Source organism: Lemur catta, chromosome 1 (genome assembly GCF_020740605.2).
Source record: "Lemur catta isolate mLemCat1 chromosome 1, mLemCat1.pri, whole genome shotgun sequence".
Lineage (NCBI taxonomy): Eukaryota > Metazoa > Chordata > Mammalia > Primates > Lemuridae > Lemur > Lemur catta.
In genome coordinates, this window is record NC_059128.1 from 28,399,347 (window position 1) to 28,419,231 (window position 19,885).

Sequence of the window (19,885 nt, forward strand, 5' to 3'; positions counted from 1 at the left end):
TGATTTCCTCCAAGGTCTAAATGTTTTTACTTTATTACATAATGGCCCTAATCTCTAAAGAGTATGAAAACACCTGAAATGTTTACACATGTTAATAGAATACACTAGAGTGGTCTTAAAGAAAAATATTTAGCTTTTAAGGAACTATGTATGCATCCCGCTAAAAATTTCAAGGAGGCTGTGTGCAGTGGCACACACCGGTAATCCCACCACTCTAAGAGGCTGAGGTGGGAGGATCACTTAAGGCTGGAAGTTTGAGACCAGCTTGGGCAACATAGTCAGACCCTATTTCTATTAAAAAAAATTAACAAAAAATGTTCAAGGAAAAACAAGAATAAAAGGAAAGCAGATGTCACACAGACATAAAAGCCTATTTTGATGAATAGATGAAAAGAAAAATTAAACCATTCCTAAAGGTATGCGATATAGTCCCTAATCATTCTAACTGTCCAGAAGTAGCCACTATTTTAAATTTCTTATGTATTAATTCTATAAGTATCCTATCCTATTATTCTGTAAGTATCTACAAAACTTCATGTGCACTTTTAAAAAATAGCACAAAGGAAACATCAATTTTGGGCATACTGCTCTCCTATTTAAAGAAAAAAAAAAGCCAACAGTATGTCTCAGAAATTACACCACACTAGCATGTAAAAAATGTATTTTATTCTTTTTCATGACTGGATAGCATTCCTTTGTATAGCTATACGATAAATGATTTGACCAGTCATGAATGACAGCTATTAGGTCATTCTCAGCTTTTTTAAATATTTTTATTTTATTTTTTTAGAAACAGAGTCTTGCTCTGTCACCCAGGCTAGAATGCAGTGGCACAAACATAGCTCACCATAGCTTCAAACTCTTGTCAAGTGATCCTCCTACCTCAGCCTCCCAAGTACCTAGGACTACAGGTGTACAATAAAATGCCTAGTTAATCTTTTTTATTTTTATTTTTTTAGAGACGAGGTCTTGCTATGTTGCCTAGACTGGTCATCAACCAATCCTCCACCTCAGCCTTCCAAGTAATTGGGATTATAAGCATGACCCACCATGCCTGGCTCATTACAAGCTTTTTACTATTACAAACACTGCTATAACGAAATCCCTGTACAGGCATACCTCAGAGATTATGGGTTTGGTTCCAGATCACTATAATAAAGCTGATATTGCAATAAAGCAAGTCACAATTTTTTTATGTCCTAGTGCAAATAAAAGATACGTTCACACTGTACTCCTGTCTATTACGTGTACAATAGTATTATGTATAAAAAGTATATGTGTAAATATCTTAATTTAAAATTGCTTTATGGCTAAAAATGCTAACTATCATCTTAGCCTTCAGTGAGTTGTAGTCTTTGTGCTGGCGGAGGGTCTTGCCTTGCAGTTAATGGCTACTGCCTGATCAGAGTGACGGCTGCTGAAGGGTGGAGTGGCTGTGGTAATTTCTGAAAGTAAGAAAACAATGGAGCTTGCTGCATCGACGGACTCTTCCATTCACGAATGAATCCTTTGTAGCATGTGATGCTGTTTGATAGCATTTTACCCATAGTAGAATTTCTTTCAGAATTGGAGTCTACCCTCTCAAACTCTGCCACTGCTTTATCAACTAACTTTATGTAATAGTCTAAATCCTTTCTTGTCATTTTAACAATGTTCACAGCATCTTCGCCAGGAACTAGTTCCATCTCCAGGAACCATTTTCTTTGCTCATCCATAAGAAGCAACTCCTCATCCGTTCAAGTTTTACCATGAGATTGCAACAATTCAGTCACATCTTCGGGCTTCACTTATAATTCTAGTTCTCTTGTTGTTTCCACCACATCTGCAGTTACTTTCTCCACGGAAGTCCTGAACCCCTCAAAGTCATCCCTGAATGAGTGTTGGAATCAACTTCTTCCAAACTCCGGTGAATGTGGATAGTTTGACCTCCTCCCATGGATCATGAGTGTGCTTCATTGCTTCTAGAATGGTGAATCCTTTCCAGAGGTTTTCAATTTACTTTTCCCAGATTCATCAGAGGATTCATCACTGTCTATGGTAGCTGTAGCCACATAACCACATGAAATATTTCTTAATTAATAAGACTAGTAGTTGAAATTACTCCTTGATCCATGGGCTGCAGAATGGATGTGTTAGCAGGCATGAAAACAACATAAATCTGCTTGTACTTCTCCATCAGAGTTCCTGGGAAACTTGATGCACTGTCAATGAACAATAATATTTTGAAAGGAATCTTTTTTTTTTGGAGTAGGTCTCAACAGTGTGCTTAAAATATCCAGCAAACCATGTTCTAAAACAAATATGTTATCATCCAAGCTTTGTTGTTTCATTCAGAGAGCACAGGCAGAGGAGATTTAGCCAAATTCTTAAGGGCCCTAGGATTTTCAGAATGGTAAATGAACACTGGCTTCAACCTAAAGTCACCAGCTACATTAGCCCCTAATAAGAGAGTCACCCTGTGAGGCAGGAGGATTGCTTGAGACCAGGAGTTTGAGGTTGCTGTGAGCTAGGCTGATGCCACAGCACTTTAGCCCAAGCAACAGAGCAAAACTCTGTCTCAAATATATATATATATTAAAGTGCTTCACCTTGCACTCTTATGTTATAGAGACAGCTTCTTTCTTTAAACCTCATGAACTAGCCTCTGCCAGGTTCCAACTTTTCTTCTGCAGCTTCCTCACCTTTCTCAGCTTTCACAGAATTGAAGAGACTTAGAGCCTTGCTCTGAACTTGGCTTTGGCTTAAGAGAATGTTGTAGCTGGTTTCACCTTCTATCCAGACCACTCAGACTTTCTCCATACCAGCAATAAGACTGTTGTGCCTTCCTGTTATTTGTGCATTCACTGGAGTAGTATTTTTAATTTCCTTCAAGAGCTTTTCCTTTGCATTCACAATTTTGATAACTCTTTGGCAAAAGATGCCTTGCTTTGTCCTATCTTGACTTTCAACATGCTTTCCTCACTAAGCTTACTGTCTAGCTTTTGATTTAATGTTAGAGACATACAGCTCTTCCTTCCAGTGGTGCCAAGGCAATACATGTAACCAGAGCATTTGTACCCCCATAATATTCTGAAATTAAAAAAAAAAAACCTGTTCCTTTCACTTGAATACTTATAGGCTATTGTAGGGTTAATAAGTGGCCTAATTTAAATATAGCTGTGTCTCAGGGAATAGGGAAGCATGAGGAGAGGAAGAGAGATGGGGGAACAGCCAGTTGGTGGAACAGTCAGAACACATACAACATTGATCTATTAATTTCACCTTCATTTATATCAATGTGGTTCCTGGTGCCCCAAAATAATCAATTACAATAAAAACATGAAAGATCACTAATTACATATCACCATAACAGATACAGTAATAATAAATTTTGAAGCATTGGGAGAGTTACCAAAATGTGACACAGAGACACAAAGTGAGCACATAGTATTGGAAAAGTGGCACCTACAGACCTGTGCAATGTAGGGTTGCCACAAACATTCAATTTGTTAAAAACACAATATCTGAGAAGCACAATAAAGTGATGCACAATAAAATGTGGTATGCCTGTACATAATCTCTGCTCATGCATACATCTATAGCTTTATTACACTCTAATGAGTCATAGTTAAAACTAAAATTGTCTAATGTAAATGCCATGCCCCAGAAAAAAGGAAAAAACATTTACCTGCCCACCTTAGGACACAGGAGTCTTGCTGGCAGTTTTACAATTGCTGCTGTTCTTCTATATAATTATAGTGGAATAGGCCTTTCTAAACTAGGCTAGAAAACTTATTGCACTTGTTAATGTCTATAACCACAACTTTCAAATAATGATTCACTTTCCAAAACATGACTCAAAACATGATCTCACACCTTTAGCCAGGTTGTTTTATAGGTGTTGCCTAGGGCAGAAGCCTGGGTTTGGATCTTACTGCCTCCAGTTCTTTCCTGGGCTTACCTCCATTGATTATCTTCCCTCTACTAAATTTTTCTTCCTCACTTCTAAATGCAATCTAGTCTCAGAGCTTTTTATTTTTTTTTTTTTTTATTTTTTTTTTTTTTTGAGACAGAGTGTCACTTTGTTGCCCGGGCTAGAGTGAGTGCCGTGGCATCAGCCTAGCTCACAGCAACCTCAGACTCCTGGGCTTAAGCGATCCTACTGCCTCAGCCTCCCTAGTAGCTGGGACTACAGGCATGAGCCACCATGCCCGGCTAATTTTTTTTGTATATATATTTTTAGTTGGCCAGATAATTTCTTTCTATTTTTTAGTAGAGACGGGGTCTCACTCTTGCTCAGAGCTGGTCTCGAACTCCTGACCTCGAGCGATCCACCCGCCTCGGCCTCCCAGAGCTAGGATTACAGGCGTGAGCCACCGCGCCCGGCCTGTCTCAGAGCTTTTTAAAAGACAAAGACCAGAAAGCAACTCCCATTATGTGTATATGTGTGTATCTCCAAACTATGTTCTAGAAAGAGTAGGATACATTTCCTTGATGTATATTCAAACCTAAACTTATATTAATCTGGTTTCCTTAACCAAAACACCAAAGAAGCCGCTTTTGTTAAGTCACCAATTTCCTATTAACTGTCAAATTCAACAAAAACCTTTTTCAGACTCTACTGCCTCTGAAATTTCCTTCGTGTGTTTCTGCTATATTCAATACTTCAATATTGGCATTTCCCAGGGTTCTTCCCCCATCTATTCTCTCTTGTCAATCCACATTAACAGTCTTTTCTTACATTTTATTGAATTTTGTTCATGACATCTAAATCTATGAATCACTACCTTAAGGCTCTCTGCATACAATTATCTACTATGCATCTCTGGATACCTCATAAATATCAACAAATAAAGTATAAAAATGTAAACAATCACCTTCCCCAACAAACTCAAAGGCTTCCAATCTTGTACATTCGCACCACTCCCTAACCAGTTGTTCAAGCCAGACCCTGCCCAGAAATCATCCTGGACCATATTCTGGTTTTCTCTTTATCCAGATAGTCCCCAAATATATTCATGGAATCCAATTTTAGGTAAGTCCCTCTAATTTCAACATTACACCACGACAGTCTCCCTACTTTGGTCTCTCCTGCTTAGACTTCAATCTCCTTCACAATGGAGACCAGCCATCTTTCTAAAACGCAACTCTGATCATTTCCTTGCTCTACCTCAAATACACTGATGGTTTTCTATCTTCACCCGACCACATTTAGGATAAAAGATATCTCATGATCCAGCCTTTGCTTACCTTTCCAGCCTTCTCAAAGGCCATCCTTCTTTCCTTATGAACCCAAACTTCCAGCAATTCCAAATTATTTGCTGTTTCCTCTACATAACCCATTTTCTTTACAACTCCATAGCTCTTCATCCCTTGTTTTAATTAGGTAATGTCTATTTGTCCTTCAAAATTTGGTGAAAATCACCCCCTTAGAAAATTGTTTTAAATCCCTTTCAGTTGAATAAAGTAGTCTTGATTTGTATAGCCACAGCACTGTCTTCATAACCTTCATTACCCTGTATTGAACATGTTGGTTGACTTATTAATCATAGCTAACCTATCAGTTCCTTAAAAGCAGAAAATGGCTCTTAGCGTAATACCTGGCCTACAGTAAGTGCTCTATAAATTCTACTTAATAAATGAGGCAAGGAAGGATGCTGTGAGTCACTTTCATAGTCCTTTCAACCCTACCATTCTGATTATCTTGCATTAGTCACAAAACCCAAAAAAAACCAGAAGTATGTGTCAGGGGTTAAAAGTTGTTTATAAAAAATTTTTAATTTTCATGTTTACGATTTGGTGACAACCTTTTAAAAGGGAGCTCATAAGGCTCATCCAGATCCTTCTAACCCAATCATGACACTAAATTTCAGTGTATTAATTTTTACTAGCATGTATCTTAAATTGTAGTCCTTGAACTTGTAAGTTTAAAGAAACCTTGATATGAAAAGTGGTTATATAAATTCTTTAACTAAAAATCTGAAATTAATTTCATATTCTATAATTACCATGCCCACCCCTAGATGAGCCTAGTTTTTAATAGTCTGTATCTAATATTAACCTATGATTACTGCATGAAAATAATATTCTTTAATAATGGTTAATTATTAAATTGCTTTCACATTCAATGTAAATGAGAATAAATATAATGATAATCATATGAAAATCATGGAAATTAATGCTAAAGTGGCACCAGGAAAAGAAATCATTATTAGTCAATTTTAAAACAATCTTCATATGGAAATATAGTCTTAAACACAAAACAGTCTACAATTTATTGCTCACCTTTAAAGCTCCATAACACAATCCATATAATAAGGCTACTGCCACAATGCTGCAGATAAAACTGTAAAGTGCCGCAAGAAGGCTTGTAGTGGCTAGACAGTAAAGGAAAAAAAAAAAAAAATCAATATTTTATAAACATCTATGAAAAAAGATTATAAGGTCATCAAAAAGCATTTAAAATGTTATAATGTTGAATATAATTAAATATCTACTCATATGATTTTTTAAAATTCTGTTATTTCATCCTGTACTTTCAAAAGATCTTGACGTGACAGATTTGCTATCCTTAACATTTGTGACAGGATAAAATATATTCATCTTGGAAGTAATGAACATTTACACATAGCAGAAAAAAATTATACCTATATTATGCTTCAAGAACGTATCTTCGGCTGTGCATGGTGTGGCTCACTCCTATAATACTAGCACTCTGGGAGGCCAAGGAGGGGGCGGGGATCGCTTGAGCTCAGGAGTTCAAGACTAGCCTGAGCAAGAGCAAGACCCCATCTCTACTAAAAAATAGAAAATTAGCCAGGCGTCATGGCGTGCACCTGTAGCCCCAGCTGCTCAGGAGGCTGAGGCAGGAGGATCACTTGAGCCCAGGAGTTTGAGGTTGCAGTGAGCTATGATGTCGCCACTGCACTCTACCCAGGATGACAGAGCAACATTGTCTCAAGGAAAGAAAAAAAGAATGCATCTTATATTGACAAAAAATATAAAAAAACGAAGCTTTCAGAGGCCTAAAAAAGAACTGGAGATGTACTAAGTATTCACTGAAAAATATTTGTCTATGTAAACAGAACTTGTATTACCCACAGAAGTAAACCTGTATTCCTATATGTTAATTTTCACAAAAAAGCACAGATCTGACTAATTACAAACCATAATAACATCAAAAACTAGATCCAATGGGATTATTAGTAATAAGGAAGAGGGGATCGCTAAGATAGTGAGACTTTATTTTTAAAACATGGGTAACAGATTGTCTTTAATGGTAATTTTATATGATGATGGTATCTATTTGGGATAATCTTTTATAAATATCTCATAAGTTTATACAAGTTCCATGTAAACTCACTATAACTCTTCGTTTCACAGATTTTATCACTTCTTACACATCTACTCCATTATTCCTGGATCTTTCACTAAAATACTTTTTCCTATTTACAAATTAATTGTTTCTCAATTTTCAATTATTACATGTCTTTTCTTCTAATTTTGATTCTAAACTGAAAACTAGAAAAGCATTTTAATGTTCAGCGTATCACCACATTATTTGTAAAAGTAATATATAATTTTTATAAAGAAATACTCACCATTACCACCAAAGATATGAATATCCAATTGTTCACAAAGGTACATTACAAATGTATTCACCTGAGGCAGGAGACCAATGAAAAATACTATTGGGAAACAGAGTGTAAACACTATAGAAGGAAAGAAAAGTATATTAAAAAATATTATACTGTATCTATCTTTTGTTCATTGAAAGATCATAAATGATAAAAAAGAATCCAAAATTAATATCAACTACTTACTAAGCAATTTTTAAAAGATATCATTTTATTTATTTTGACATAATTACATGGGTATTAAATATTTTCAACCTATAAACTACACCTTTTAAAATTATTTCAACCATTTTCACATAACAGGAACCTAAGACAAAGAATTCAAGAAAACCTTTCCATTGCATCTGCTTCAATAACAGAAGAATTACTATATTTGTTATCATTAGCTTTTTTCATTCATCATAGCCCTATAGTTTTGCTCCTCAGAGAGAATTACAATAAATAGCAAAACAAGCTTATTAAAACTATTTTTATCTATTTAATTGATGTTTATAACTTAACTGTTGATATACAAATAAATTAATATTAAGATTAGATACTTAAAGATGACTCACCTATAACTAAATCCCTGGCTGATATAAACACCAGTGGATTGGTGAAAGTTATTCCATATAATTTGAACTTGTTTGCAGTCAGGTTTCTGCTACCATAATCCAAGAGCCAAATAAGACCACAACATAAACAGAAATAAACTGGTCTACTGTAGGCAATGATACGATTATGACCCTGAAAATGATATGTTTTAAAAAGTGAGATTAGTTAATTTTAAGAGTCACAACTAGTTATTGAGATCATTGATGGTTTATATTCTAAGGATTCAAAATTTTTCCACATGGAAGCCAGGTTTCTGACAGTCACAGAAGGAAACGACATAGAAAGGAGGAAGAATAGAATGAACTGTGACACTGAATTAAAATTAGAGGTATCAGTATGAACTCATTATTTTAAATATGCATATATATAGATATAAGAATAGATAATGTGTGTATATGTGTGTATATGTACATATGTATGTATATTTCCTAGCTTTCTCCACTGAGAAGACCTGGAAGCAATGACATTCTAATAATAAAGATTACTAGCATCTAGAACTTAGTTTACAAAACACATAACATACACAAAACACCAGGGCTCCACAGAGAAAAGGCTGGTTTCATGCTAGGGTAGGTAAAGTATAAGCTGAACCTGGAACATACTGTTGTGACAAAAAGGTAGGATATACTTAAAGAATGACAGAGATATTTCAAAAGGACACAGAAGGCAGCTTGATGAACTCTCAGTGGCCCAATCAAAGATAATTTGAGCATTGAAATAAGTAATACTAGTAATGTAATCCACTGAATAAAATAATCCATTTATACACACTAATACATATATTCATACATACATAAGCAGAAGGGAAAATTCTTCCTTACAGTAAAAAGTCAACTAACATATGTAGAAGGAATCATGGAATTAGTAAAATCATTATTTGGCAACCATCAAATGATAAGTGAATCAGGCAAGAAACATCAGTAGGTACTAAAGCAAGTGGATAGAAGTTTATAGCATAGCAACACATATATAAAGCCTCAAATTATCTCCCTATGAGATACATATTAACTACAAGAGAAAAACAATAACATTACCGTAGAGTAATGGCTCCTTAAGGAAAAGGGAGGGGGTTTTGCTCCCCAGGGGACATTTGGCAATGTCTGGACACATTTTTGTTGTCAGAATTGGGGCAGTGGTCCTACTAGCATTCAGTGGGTGGAAGTCAGAAAGGATGTTAAACATCCTACAATGCATAGGACAGTACCCACCCACCCTCAGCAAAGGATCATCTAGCCCAAAATGTTAATACTGCAGAGAGCATCACTTTTGTAGCATTCCTACCAAAAAACTGTGGCCTGTATCAAATCAGAAAGAAACATCAGACAAACTCAAACCGAGAGAGTCCATAAAGTAAGTGGCCTGTATCCATCAAATATTTTAATATCATGAAAGACAAATACTGAAGAATTCCTCCAGACTAAAGGAGATTTAAGAGACCAAACATAATCAGGAACTTTCTATTGCCAATTGAGTCAATGGGCAAAACCTGAATTAAGATCTGTGAATTAACAGTACTGTATCAATGTTAATGTTCTAATTTTGATAGTTACATTAAACTAATGTAAAGGAATGCCTTTGTTTCTGGGAAACATATGCTGAGATATTTAGAGATCAAGAGGCATGATGTCTGCAAGTAGAGAGAGAGAGAGAGAGAGAGAGAGAGAGAGAGACTATGTGCTAGAAAGTGATTAAACAAATATGGTAAAATGTTAACACAGGAAATCTGGGTGAAAATTATCTAGGTTTCTTTGTACTACCCTTGTAACTTTTCTCTAAGTCTGAAATTACATCAAAATAAAAAGTTAAAAAGCAATGCTTTCATATATCATTATATTTCAAAAACATTCTTACAAAATAATAAACATATCAGTCAAAAGAAAATCATTTGCCTCCTTGTTTTATTTTGCTCATCTATTCCCACTATTAATTATTCCAGTGTACAGATAAAAAACATAATTATATTCAAGAAACAAAGCATCATCATAATCTATTCTTGAAGTCTATTTTTGAACTATTTTAAAGAGAATATCCTTTGGCCTTTCTATTAAATACTAAAGTTAGATCTAAAATTGGTTCATAATTCACAATAAACAGTGCTAGAGAGATAATATTTTTGTCTAAAGTCACAAAGTGAACAAGGTTTTTATCTCATCACTTAGTCTAATGACCTTAACACCAAACTAAAGTATTACTTCTTTATTCTTCCTCCTAATGATTACCTAAGTGAAATAATATAAAGTTTTCCTCACTTTGAAACTCTATTTTCAATATTTATCACAATCTATTATTCAAAATTTACTAAATGCAAATAATCATCAGTTTATATGAACAATATCTACCTAATTGATAGCCTGAAACAAGCTATCAAAAAATGAATTATTATGCTCATTTTCAACCAAGATTTAATTTAGAGTCCACAAATACAGTGTCATTTTATTTCAAGCTAATAAATCACCTGTTTCTAGTACTGTGTCAAAACTTAGATGAGAAAATAATAGCATAAATCTTAATTCAATCTGATGCATTCGCTGCCCCCCCCCCAAAAAAGCCCTTGATAAATGTTAAGAAACTACAAGTTATAGCCATATTAGAGTAACTTACATGTCTGGGAGAAGAAGAATCTGGTTGAACACTCTAAAAATGAAACAAAAAGACAAATTACACTGCTGAATTCCTGGTAATTTTATAAGCAACTTACAAAATGCCTGAAATGGTTTCAAGTAAATATTCCACAATCGTAAAATGACCTCCATTAATCTTTTCCCCAGATGAAACATCAGTTCCAGATACTGATATCACTGTGATATTAAAAACATCTCAAATCTTTCCTGATAAGAGTCGAGAAATAAGATTACTTATTTTGATTAATTAATAATTTGCATCTAGCTTAAAGTTTTTGAAATAGCATAGACAGATTCATCTCAATGCTTGGCTTGTTACTATACATAAATATTGTTAACTCAGAATTCTTTCTCATGGGACATATCTCCATTTAGGAAATGTACAATAATAACCGGTTAGCTTATAACAATAATTCTAGTTCTGCCCACAAAATTCAAGCTTACTAAACAATTGAATGATACCTGTATTAATTACATTACCTGCATTTTTACATCGAAATAATCAAATAAGCTAAGCTGTATCCTTTTAAGAGACTTTATTAACTTCCTATAAAAATGTTCAAAAAGCATTACACAGCTATTTCCCAAATCATGACTTTTCTTCCAAGTTTCAGTTCATTTCCAGTGGCATACCAAACAATTTCACTAGGATGGTCTATCACTACCCTACAATTCTACACTGGACAAAGCCTGCTGAATTTGGCATTTGATCCTTGGCTGGATTTGAGTCCCGGAAATCTTTAAACTCTTTCAACTATAACACTTATCCTCTAAAAGCTTTTGTTCTTGCCTTCTTTATTTCTGTTTATGACATTACTATTACTATTTTTCTAGTCAACAAGAGTAAAAAATCTCAGTCACCTTTTGCCTTTTCCATATTAAACCATATTAACCTGAAAGCAGCAGACAAAATTAACTGAACAACAGACACTAGAGAGAAGAAACGAATTTGAATGGTTTCAGGCAATAAAAGGATAGATTATGGTGGCTGAAATGAAAGACAAGAATGAAGACCAGTCCAAGTATGGTGGCTCATGCCTGTACTCTTAGCACTTTGGGAGACCGAGACAGGAGGATCACTTGAGACCTGGAGTTTGAGAGACCAGCCTAAACAATATAGTGACACCCCATCTCCACAAAAAATAAAAATAAAAAAATTAGCTGGGTATGTGGCACGTGCCTATAGTCCCAGCTATTCAGGAAGCTGTGGCAGGAGGATCACTTGAGCCCAGAAGCATGAAGTTGCAGTAAGCTATGATGACGCCACTGCACTCTAGTCAGAGTAAGAGAGCAAGACCTTTTCTCAAAAAAATCAACAAAAAATATTTTTAAAAGATCAGTAAATTTAACATAGAATTACCAAATTTAATCAAAGGGATTTGGTTACTTGTTATTAGGAATCAAGGAGGAAGAAGCAGAGTCTAAGATTCTGAGCAAAGAAATTGGGAAAGAAAAATTAATCAGATGATAATGTGCTCTTTTCAAAATATTTCCAACTGTCTGTTGTATGTATAACATTAAAGCTTGCAAAATAGGTGAAGGCTTTGAGATGTAAATCTGGACATAACTCATATATGGGGGCAGCAAATAAAATGATAAAAGAGGATGACTTCACTGGCAAGGAATATAAACTGAGAAGAGGACCAAATAAAACTCCAGAGAATTAACATAAATTAAGATAAAAGAACATAAAAGAACAAAGACACATCAATAAAAGAGAATACAGTGATCTGAAATGTATGAGAATCATCAGGGGAGTATAAAGTCACAGATAAACAATCAGAAGAACATAAATATGGAAGACCGTACTAATAGGTATTAAACAATGCAGCACTTGCAGAATGGAGACTAAGAAAAGGACATAGATTTAACAATTAGAATGATTATTAGCAACCACAAAGACTGTAATTTCAGTACTGCAATGAGGAAAGTACGGGTGAGTCTTAAAGAGATGAAGCAGATGACTTAGGTGGCTTACTCCAGGTATCCCACAATAAATGGAGAGAGAAGAAAGGACCAGCTTGTAGTATAAATAGCACTAAATGAATAGTTTTTAGGATGACTGAAGGCTCTGCATGTTAGCATGTATAAGGCAAATAACCAATACGAAGCAAAGTGTATTTACAAAGAAAGAAAAGAAAGAAAAGAAAAGAAAAGAAAAGAAAAGAAAAGAAAAGAAAAGAAAAGAAAAGAAAAGAAAAGAAAAGAAAAGAACGAAAGAAAGAAAACAGTCTGTGTTAATAATCCAAACTGATTTTTAAATAGAAGGTGAAAATTTGGGTTTTATGGGTTGATTCTCCCATTTTTTGAAAGCTTAAAATTAACATTTGGAATTTTTGAGTCACTATTAAACAATAACAGAGGGACACTAATCTTCTCTTTTCCATGTTCCAAAAGAACATAATATACTACTTATGACATTATTATATTTACCAATGACAGATTTTAATAAATTTCACCCATAGAATAGAGATTCAAAATATGGGAGTGGGAGAGTTAATGTTGACAAATGAGAAAGAAATAAATTTCAAGAATGCAAAGTCTTATTTTAACAAATACACAAATATTTTCTTTATAATATAAAAAATAGTTTTAGGAAGCTCTACTTACATATAATTATTTTTTAAGTTTATATCCCCTTTTTGTTACCTACACAATTTTATATAAACATCCAAGAAAAATAATATCATCTTACTATAATTCAGTGAATGGTACAAAACCTTCTGACTTTTAACACAAATATTATTCCTTAGCATGAAAAGAAGAGATACTGGTACCTTAAGTAGTGAGTATTGACAGCTGGCTATGACCAGGCAGAACTGGAAGACCCAGATATCTCTGAAGAAGCCTTGTATGAGAAGAATAGATCCCAAAAAAGCCACAAGAATAGCCAGGATGACAGCTAACACATTTTCCAGGATCTCACGATTTCTACAGATAGAAAAATTAATAAGTATATTATAAATATAAGAAATTAATCAGACTAAAAAAAGAGAAGATATCAATATGAAGCTCATAATATGCTGAGATGTCTTTTTGGTACTGGGTTTGAATAAGGTTTTGGATCATACCGAAAAAAAAGTTTCATGTGGACACAACAAAAATTCTTATATACAAATAAAACATGCTACAGTGAATTGGGAAGTACTAATTATACTACATAATATAGTTCTAATATCTATTAAAAAACCTTACTCTCCTAAACATCTGCTTTTCTGTTATATTAACAAGGTTGGATGGCAAATAAAGTAGACATACAATCAAGTTTAAAAAACCAATTCTCAAAACAGTTTCTAGACTGTCACTGTCTTCATTCTCAAGATATATAAGAGCCTGTATTTAAGTAATTCTAGTAAATGAATTTTTGGATTATTTCAGATTACTAAGAGACGGGGAAAACGAAACCACTTGGTATCAAAATTTGGTTACAAACTTAGTCATATAAAATAACAAATATTTTAAATTTAATTCTCACCTATCAAACAAGGCCAAAAGTGTGAGTCTGTCAAAGTTAATGCCGATCCATAGTTGGGGTAGGATCCAAAAGCGATAATAGTGTTTAATCTTTTGGGCAGCTTCTTCTGTTGGACCGTAAGTAGCTGCCAAGTCAGGGCTTAGATCAATGTCCTGTTGCTCCAACAAATCTGTATCAATGGTCAATAGTCTATTCAACCGAATCTGTGGGAGAGAGAGCTAAAAGAAAGTCAGCATTGGAAGGCTTAAAATGTCTTCAGGCAAATCATAATTCAAGAGTTACTCAATCAGCTTGTCAATTACCTAAGCCTTTTAATTCCCTACTCTAGTCCACTCCTTGTGAGTATGTTATGATCATTAGAAACTACAGAAGGTAACAATAGGAAGTGAACTAAAACAAAGTAAATTAATCAATAGACCTTTTAGAAAGGTTTTATTAGGAAAATGTCTGAAATCTTAAGGTTTCATAACTGTACAGCCAGTGAATCCATTAAAATCATTTACAGTGAATCGTTAGTGGTTTCTCTTCTTCCTGTCACATTATGGTCTTTTCTCATTGAGCTATGAACCTCATTATTAGTGTCAAATCTCAGCTATGCTGCCTTAGATTCAATGCCTTCAACTCTCATTTCTTCCCATAGTCTCTTACCACTGTTGTAATTATGTTCAAATCCCTCACCCTCTTTGTTTTGGCAGGCTGCACACCTGAGGCTATATAAGAAATTATGGCACTACATTTCTTGTAGCTTTAACTCATCCATGTACCAGTTCACCAGTCTCCTCTTCCTCTGAAAGCATCAAAAGTTTACTGTATCTGGCATAGTACTAGGTAGCATTTTGCTATCTCAAGGCTCTTACACCATTTAAAAGTAGAAAACAATAATATAATCATCTTCCCATTTTTGTTTTCCTATGGAGTTTCCAGTAATACACTATAGCAAAAAAGCAGGGAGAGTCTTTACTTTTCAAACACATACATGAGTACTGTCAAGAAAATTTGCTTCTTGTATATAACACAGCCATTTCTATCTCTAAACACTGACAAATACTTCTCAAAACACTTTTTTTCTTATATTCTATGCCAGGGTTCCTCAACTTTGGCACCACAGACATTTGGGGCCAGATAATTCTTTCTTGTGGGAGCTGTGCAGTTCACTGTAAGATGTTTAACAGCATCCCTGGCCCCTATCCATTAGATACCAGTAGCATGCCCCCAGTGATGACAAGCAAAAATGTTTTCAGACATCGCCAAATATCCACCTGTTGAAAACCACTGCTCTATGCCAATTCAAATGTATGGTCTTAAAACCCTGCTCATAATTCATCTTCAGGAAGCTACTTAAAAATTAATCCCTTTTGTACTAAATTCATCTACATGTGTCTACATTTGTTGTTCATATGTATTTCATCCATTTTGTTTTTTCCAACTTGAATATACACTTCTTGATGGCAAAAGTAGCGCTATTTTTTAAAAATCTCCACTGTATCTCACATGGCATACTTTTTATATGGTATTGTCATTACTAAGCTTTCCACACACGCACACTGGTATATGAATAACTAATAATTAACCAATATTTAAAAAAACTACTCCATATATAAAGTAAGAGGGCAAAATGGCACAATAAAAAATGATACAATCAGATTACGAAGTTGGTGAGTAAATGGACCTTTACATAACCTCAAAATGTGTAATTACTGATTCATAAACATGGCTACACTTTAACACTGTTTTAAGTTTGTTTGCTTCTTATCAAGGGACTTATAAGTAGAGATCCTCTGTGGGACGGCAAAGGTGATTTTGCCATAGTTTTCAATAAAGTTAACATTTTGTAACTTTATCAATTTTTCTGATTTTTATAGCTGTTTATATAGATGTATATTTCATATTTAATCTGAAATTATATCATGTTATAAAAATAAAGAAAAACCTACCACATCATGTGGATAAAATCGAACTGAGGTAGAACTGGATACATGAGAATCCGTGTCACTAAAATAAAATGAAAAAGACTTTAAAGAATAAACAGTTTGTCAAACAGTGGAAAGAAAAATAAATCCTTTAACAAATAGATGAGATTTATACTATCTTCACTTTTCCATGTAAACTTCAAAATGCTAAATAGCATTTTCCTAGAGTTGTGATTAAGAGCATAGCCTCTGGGTCAGAGTGTCTATACTCAAATCTTTGCTTCAACTGAATTCGAGTTACCTAACCTCTTTCTATCTCAGTTTCCCCATCAGTACATATTAGTACCTATATCACGAGGTTCCTGTGAAAATGTTTAAATGAGATAATGCAGAGAAAATAATTAACATATTTTACCTGGAATCAGTAAAGATATAATAAATTTAAGGTATAATATAATAGCCTAGAACATGACAATTCAGCTTCCACATTTCGGTTATGTTTGGATTTCAAAATTTGAGGTTTTACTACATTATGGTATAAGGAATTGTCCTTTTGAATTACACTAAACATAATAACAGTGTTTCTATTTCTCCATCCTCCTATTATTTTCACTGTTACAGAATCAGGTAACACTCTAATTTTTAATAATTAAATTTAATAATTATTTGAGAGGGTGAATTCTGAACCTGGATTAAAGAAGCTTAAAGAGAATAGTTTATCTATATGTTCTATCTTTTCAGCATGATGAATTGAGTGACTGCAAGATCCCATTGATTTACATAGCACCACAAAACTTAAAAATAAGTAAACTCCCCTTAGATGTGCAATATTGAAACAGATATGACCCATTATTAAACAGAAGTTCTAAAATAAGAATCGAACAACCCTTGTGGGAAAAGTGAGCTAATTAATCAATAATGGATTTCAAAACAGCGATTTGAATAATCAATACGATTAAAATTTTAGAAAAGAAAATTTTAACATTCTAAAACTATAATTGATTATGCTATATGATCAAGATTTCTAATTTGTTTAATTTTACTTATTTACTTTTCTTCTAACTTCATTATCTTACAATTCCTTCCTAAGGGAAGGAGAGAAAAGAAGCAAAAGGTAACATGTGACATACTTTAAGAAATTCCTCTTTAAAGCTAATAAAAGAAATTTTAAATAAAATGAAAGTTAATCATTTAAATAGGTACTTGACCAAACTCTTATAAGGAAATGAAATTTTAAAATTATATAAAGAAAGAGAACTGATGGGTTTGACTTATTATAAATAGTTTTCTGATAAGCTTTTTTTATATCACACAGTATGTAGAGTACGAAATTTATGGTTAAATTTGAAACTGTGGGAAGACACTATAAGATCTACAGGAAATTCTGATTTAATTTTTTAAAACACAGAATGGTTCTGATTTTAAAAATAATATTCTCTTCATAGCAAAAGAATTCTACCTTAACTTTTCAGAAACAAATGCATTATGAAAAATTATTAGGGCCAATATAAACATGTTTTCAAAATAACTTTTATATCTGACCTGGTGACTATAGTTAACAATGTATAATATACCTGAAAATCACTGAGAGAGCAGATTTTAAGTGTTCTCACCACAAAAAAAATAAGTATGTGAGGTAATATGTATGTTCATTAACTCAGTTTAGCCATTTAATAATGTATACTATTTCAAAACATCATGTTGTACACCATAACTATACACAATTTTTGTCAGTTAGAAAAATAAATTATAAAAACAAAAAAATTAACTTTTCTATCTCAAGGCTAAAACATTAAATATGGCAAATATACGCAAGTACATATACACTCCTAATATGACTTCACACATACCAGATATTAGATGCTCTTCTTGCTGCTGGTTCAAAATTCACAAGTGACATATCACAGCCACCAGTCTCATAGATCGTAGAAGAGAACTTACCTAGCAAATAAATGATTATTTTAAAAAGCCATTAGAATACTCACAATTTTTTCTTTATGATACACTAAACTTGATAACTTTTTACATTTTAAGAAAATACACTGTAACATTTTTTCAAAAATATTTTTAAAACAATGATCTGTATGTAATTCAGCATGAGGTGAACTGAAAAGGAATGCTGGACAGTAGGATAAATGTAAACATATATAATTGTTATTAAGTCAGCTTTCCAATACCAGTCTCTCTCTTTTCTCCTAGTTAGCACATACAATTCAAGTAATCATATGAATGAATTTAATGCTATTTAAAAGTCACCTGACCACTACTTGCAGGTGGTGAGTGGCCATTTGCAAAGCTGCTTAAGTTCTAAGATAGCTCAAATGGCAGGACAACAAAATTGTGTGACTGCCTCCTGAGTTCTGTTCTTTTTTTTTTTTTTAAAGAAGAAATGAAAAGTGTCAAGAGGGATCTAAGGAAGTTCAATGAACTGAATGAGCTATAATAATGTCAGCAATAATTAAACTATAGCATTTAATGAATGTTATTAATTGTATGATTCTACCACAACAATGTTATGAAAAATTTAGAAACAGCAATTGCAACAGCCAAATATCTCTACAAAACCAATAAAAGGTTTAGAAATTGTATTGGTTGCAAATGAACATACGTTAAAATAAAAACAACTTGCTTAAAATGAATTTAATAATATGAAATAATTTCTGTAACAGAATTTTAAAACTCTACATACTGCCTGAACTGCATTTCTCACCTTTGAGGATCTAAGGTAGCCATATTGATGGTAGAAAGGGAGCATAAATAAATTAATATAAATTTCCATGAGGGCAATAAGATGAATTATATAACTCTGCAATCATTTGGGTCTACTCCAGGCTGCTTTTTGAGTGTGAGGTTTCTGTTTTAATAGGTGGAATTACTGAGGTTACAAATATTAGAAATCTTAAAAGGCAATTTCAACTTGATAGCAGGGCTAAAAGTCTGATTTTTTTCCATGTCTACAATGCAAACAGCATACAATAGAATTTTTTTAAAATTTAAGTTAAATACTTTAAAAAATGACAATGAAAGGACTCCATAATATACTAATAATATAACCATTATATAACTAAGGGCTTACATAACATCTCAAGCACTACTTAATTCTTTAAAAAGACTACAACCAGGAAAAAAAAACTTCAATAAATATGATTAAGTACTTTCTATGGGTCATGAGATAGAATATACAAAATTTTCTTTAATGTTTTCTACAGTAACATTTTTTGTCAAAATAATATATTCCTGAGATAACTTAGGAAGAAAGCTTTCTGTGAAATGCTCAGTTCACTTGCTGTGTTTTTCAAGGTTATTCGCATGTGGATTATCTAAGACTATGTTTGTTCTCTTCTTGTCTTTAATTCATGAGACATTCATTCACAGAAACCAGATTAATAAACTAAAATGAAATGACACAAGCTGTTAATTTGGCTACTTCATAGATATATTACTAAATTTAAAAGTTATTTTAAATTTTACTTTTTTATGCTCTGCTCTTTCCTCATTTATCATGGATAATCAAAGAGTAGCTGTGCTATCATAATTAAACTTACCTTAAGAGAAAAAAGAAACACCTAATCAAAATCACAGATTGCATGAATGCAGAATTATAAAGCTATGTTAAATGAATAAATCGCAGACTAACAAAGAACAGGGAGTGCTTGGCTACTGTGTGTG

The 19,885-nt window shown here is 33.3% G+C and overlaps 1 protein-coding gene across 2 annotated transcripts in view; it reads right to left on the reverse strand.

The window, feature by feature from the left end:
- The window catches only part of PCNX1 (pecanex 1), a 160,979-nt gene that overhangs the window by 56,170 nt on the left and 84,924 nt on the right, over positions 1–19,885 (reverse strand). For both annotated transcript variants that reach the window (XM_045564689.1, XM_045564698.1), the window contains 8 exons: positions 18,067–18,157; positions 16,241–16,298; positions 14,307–14,524; positions 13,609–13,762; positions 10,812–10,844; positions 8,171–8,342; positions 7,581–7,691; positions 6,265–6,356 (listed from right to left, as the gene is read on the reverse strand). In XM_045564689.1, coding sequence (XP_045420645.1) covers positions 6,265–6,356; positions 7,581–7,691; positions 8,171–8,342; positions 10,812–10,844; positions 13,609–13,762; positions 14,307–14,524; positions 16,241–16,298; positions 18,067–18,157 — 929 coding nt within the window. The remainder of the gene's footprint in view (positions 1–6,264; positions 6,357–7,580; positions 7,692–8,170; positions 8,343–10,811; positions 10,845–13,608; positions 13,763–14,306; positions 14,525–16,240; positions 16,299–18,066; positions 18,158–19,885) is intronic.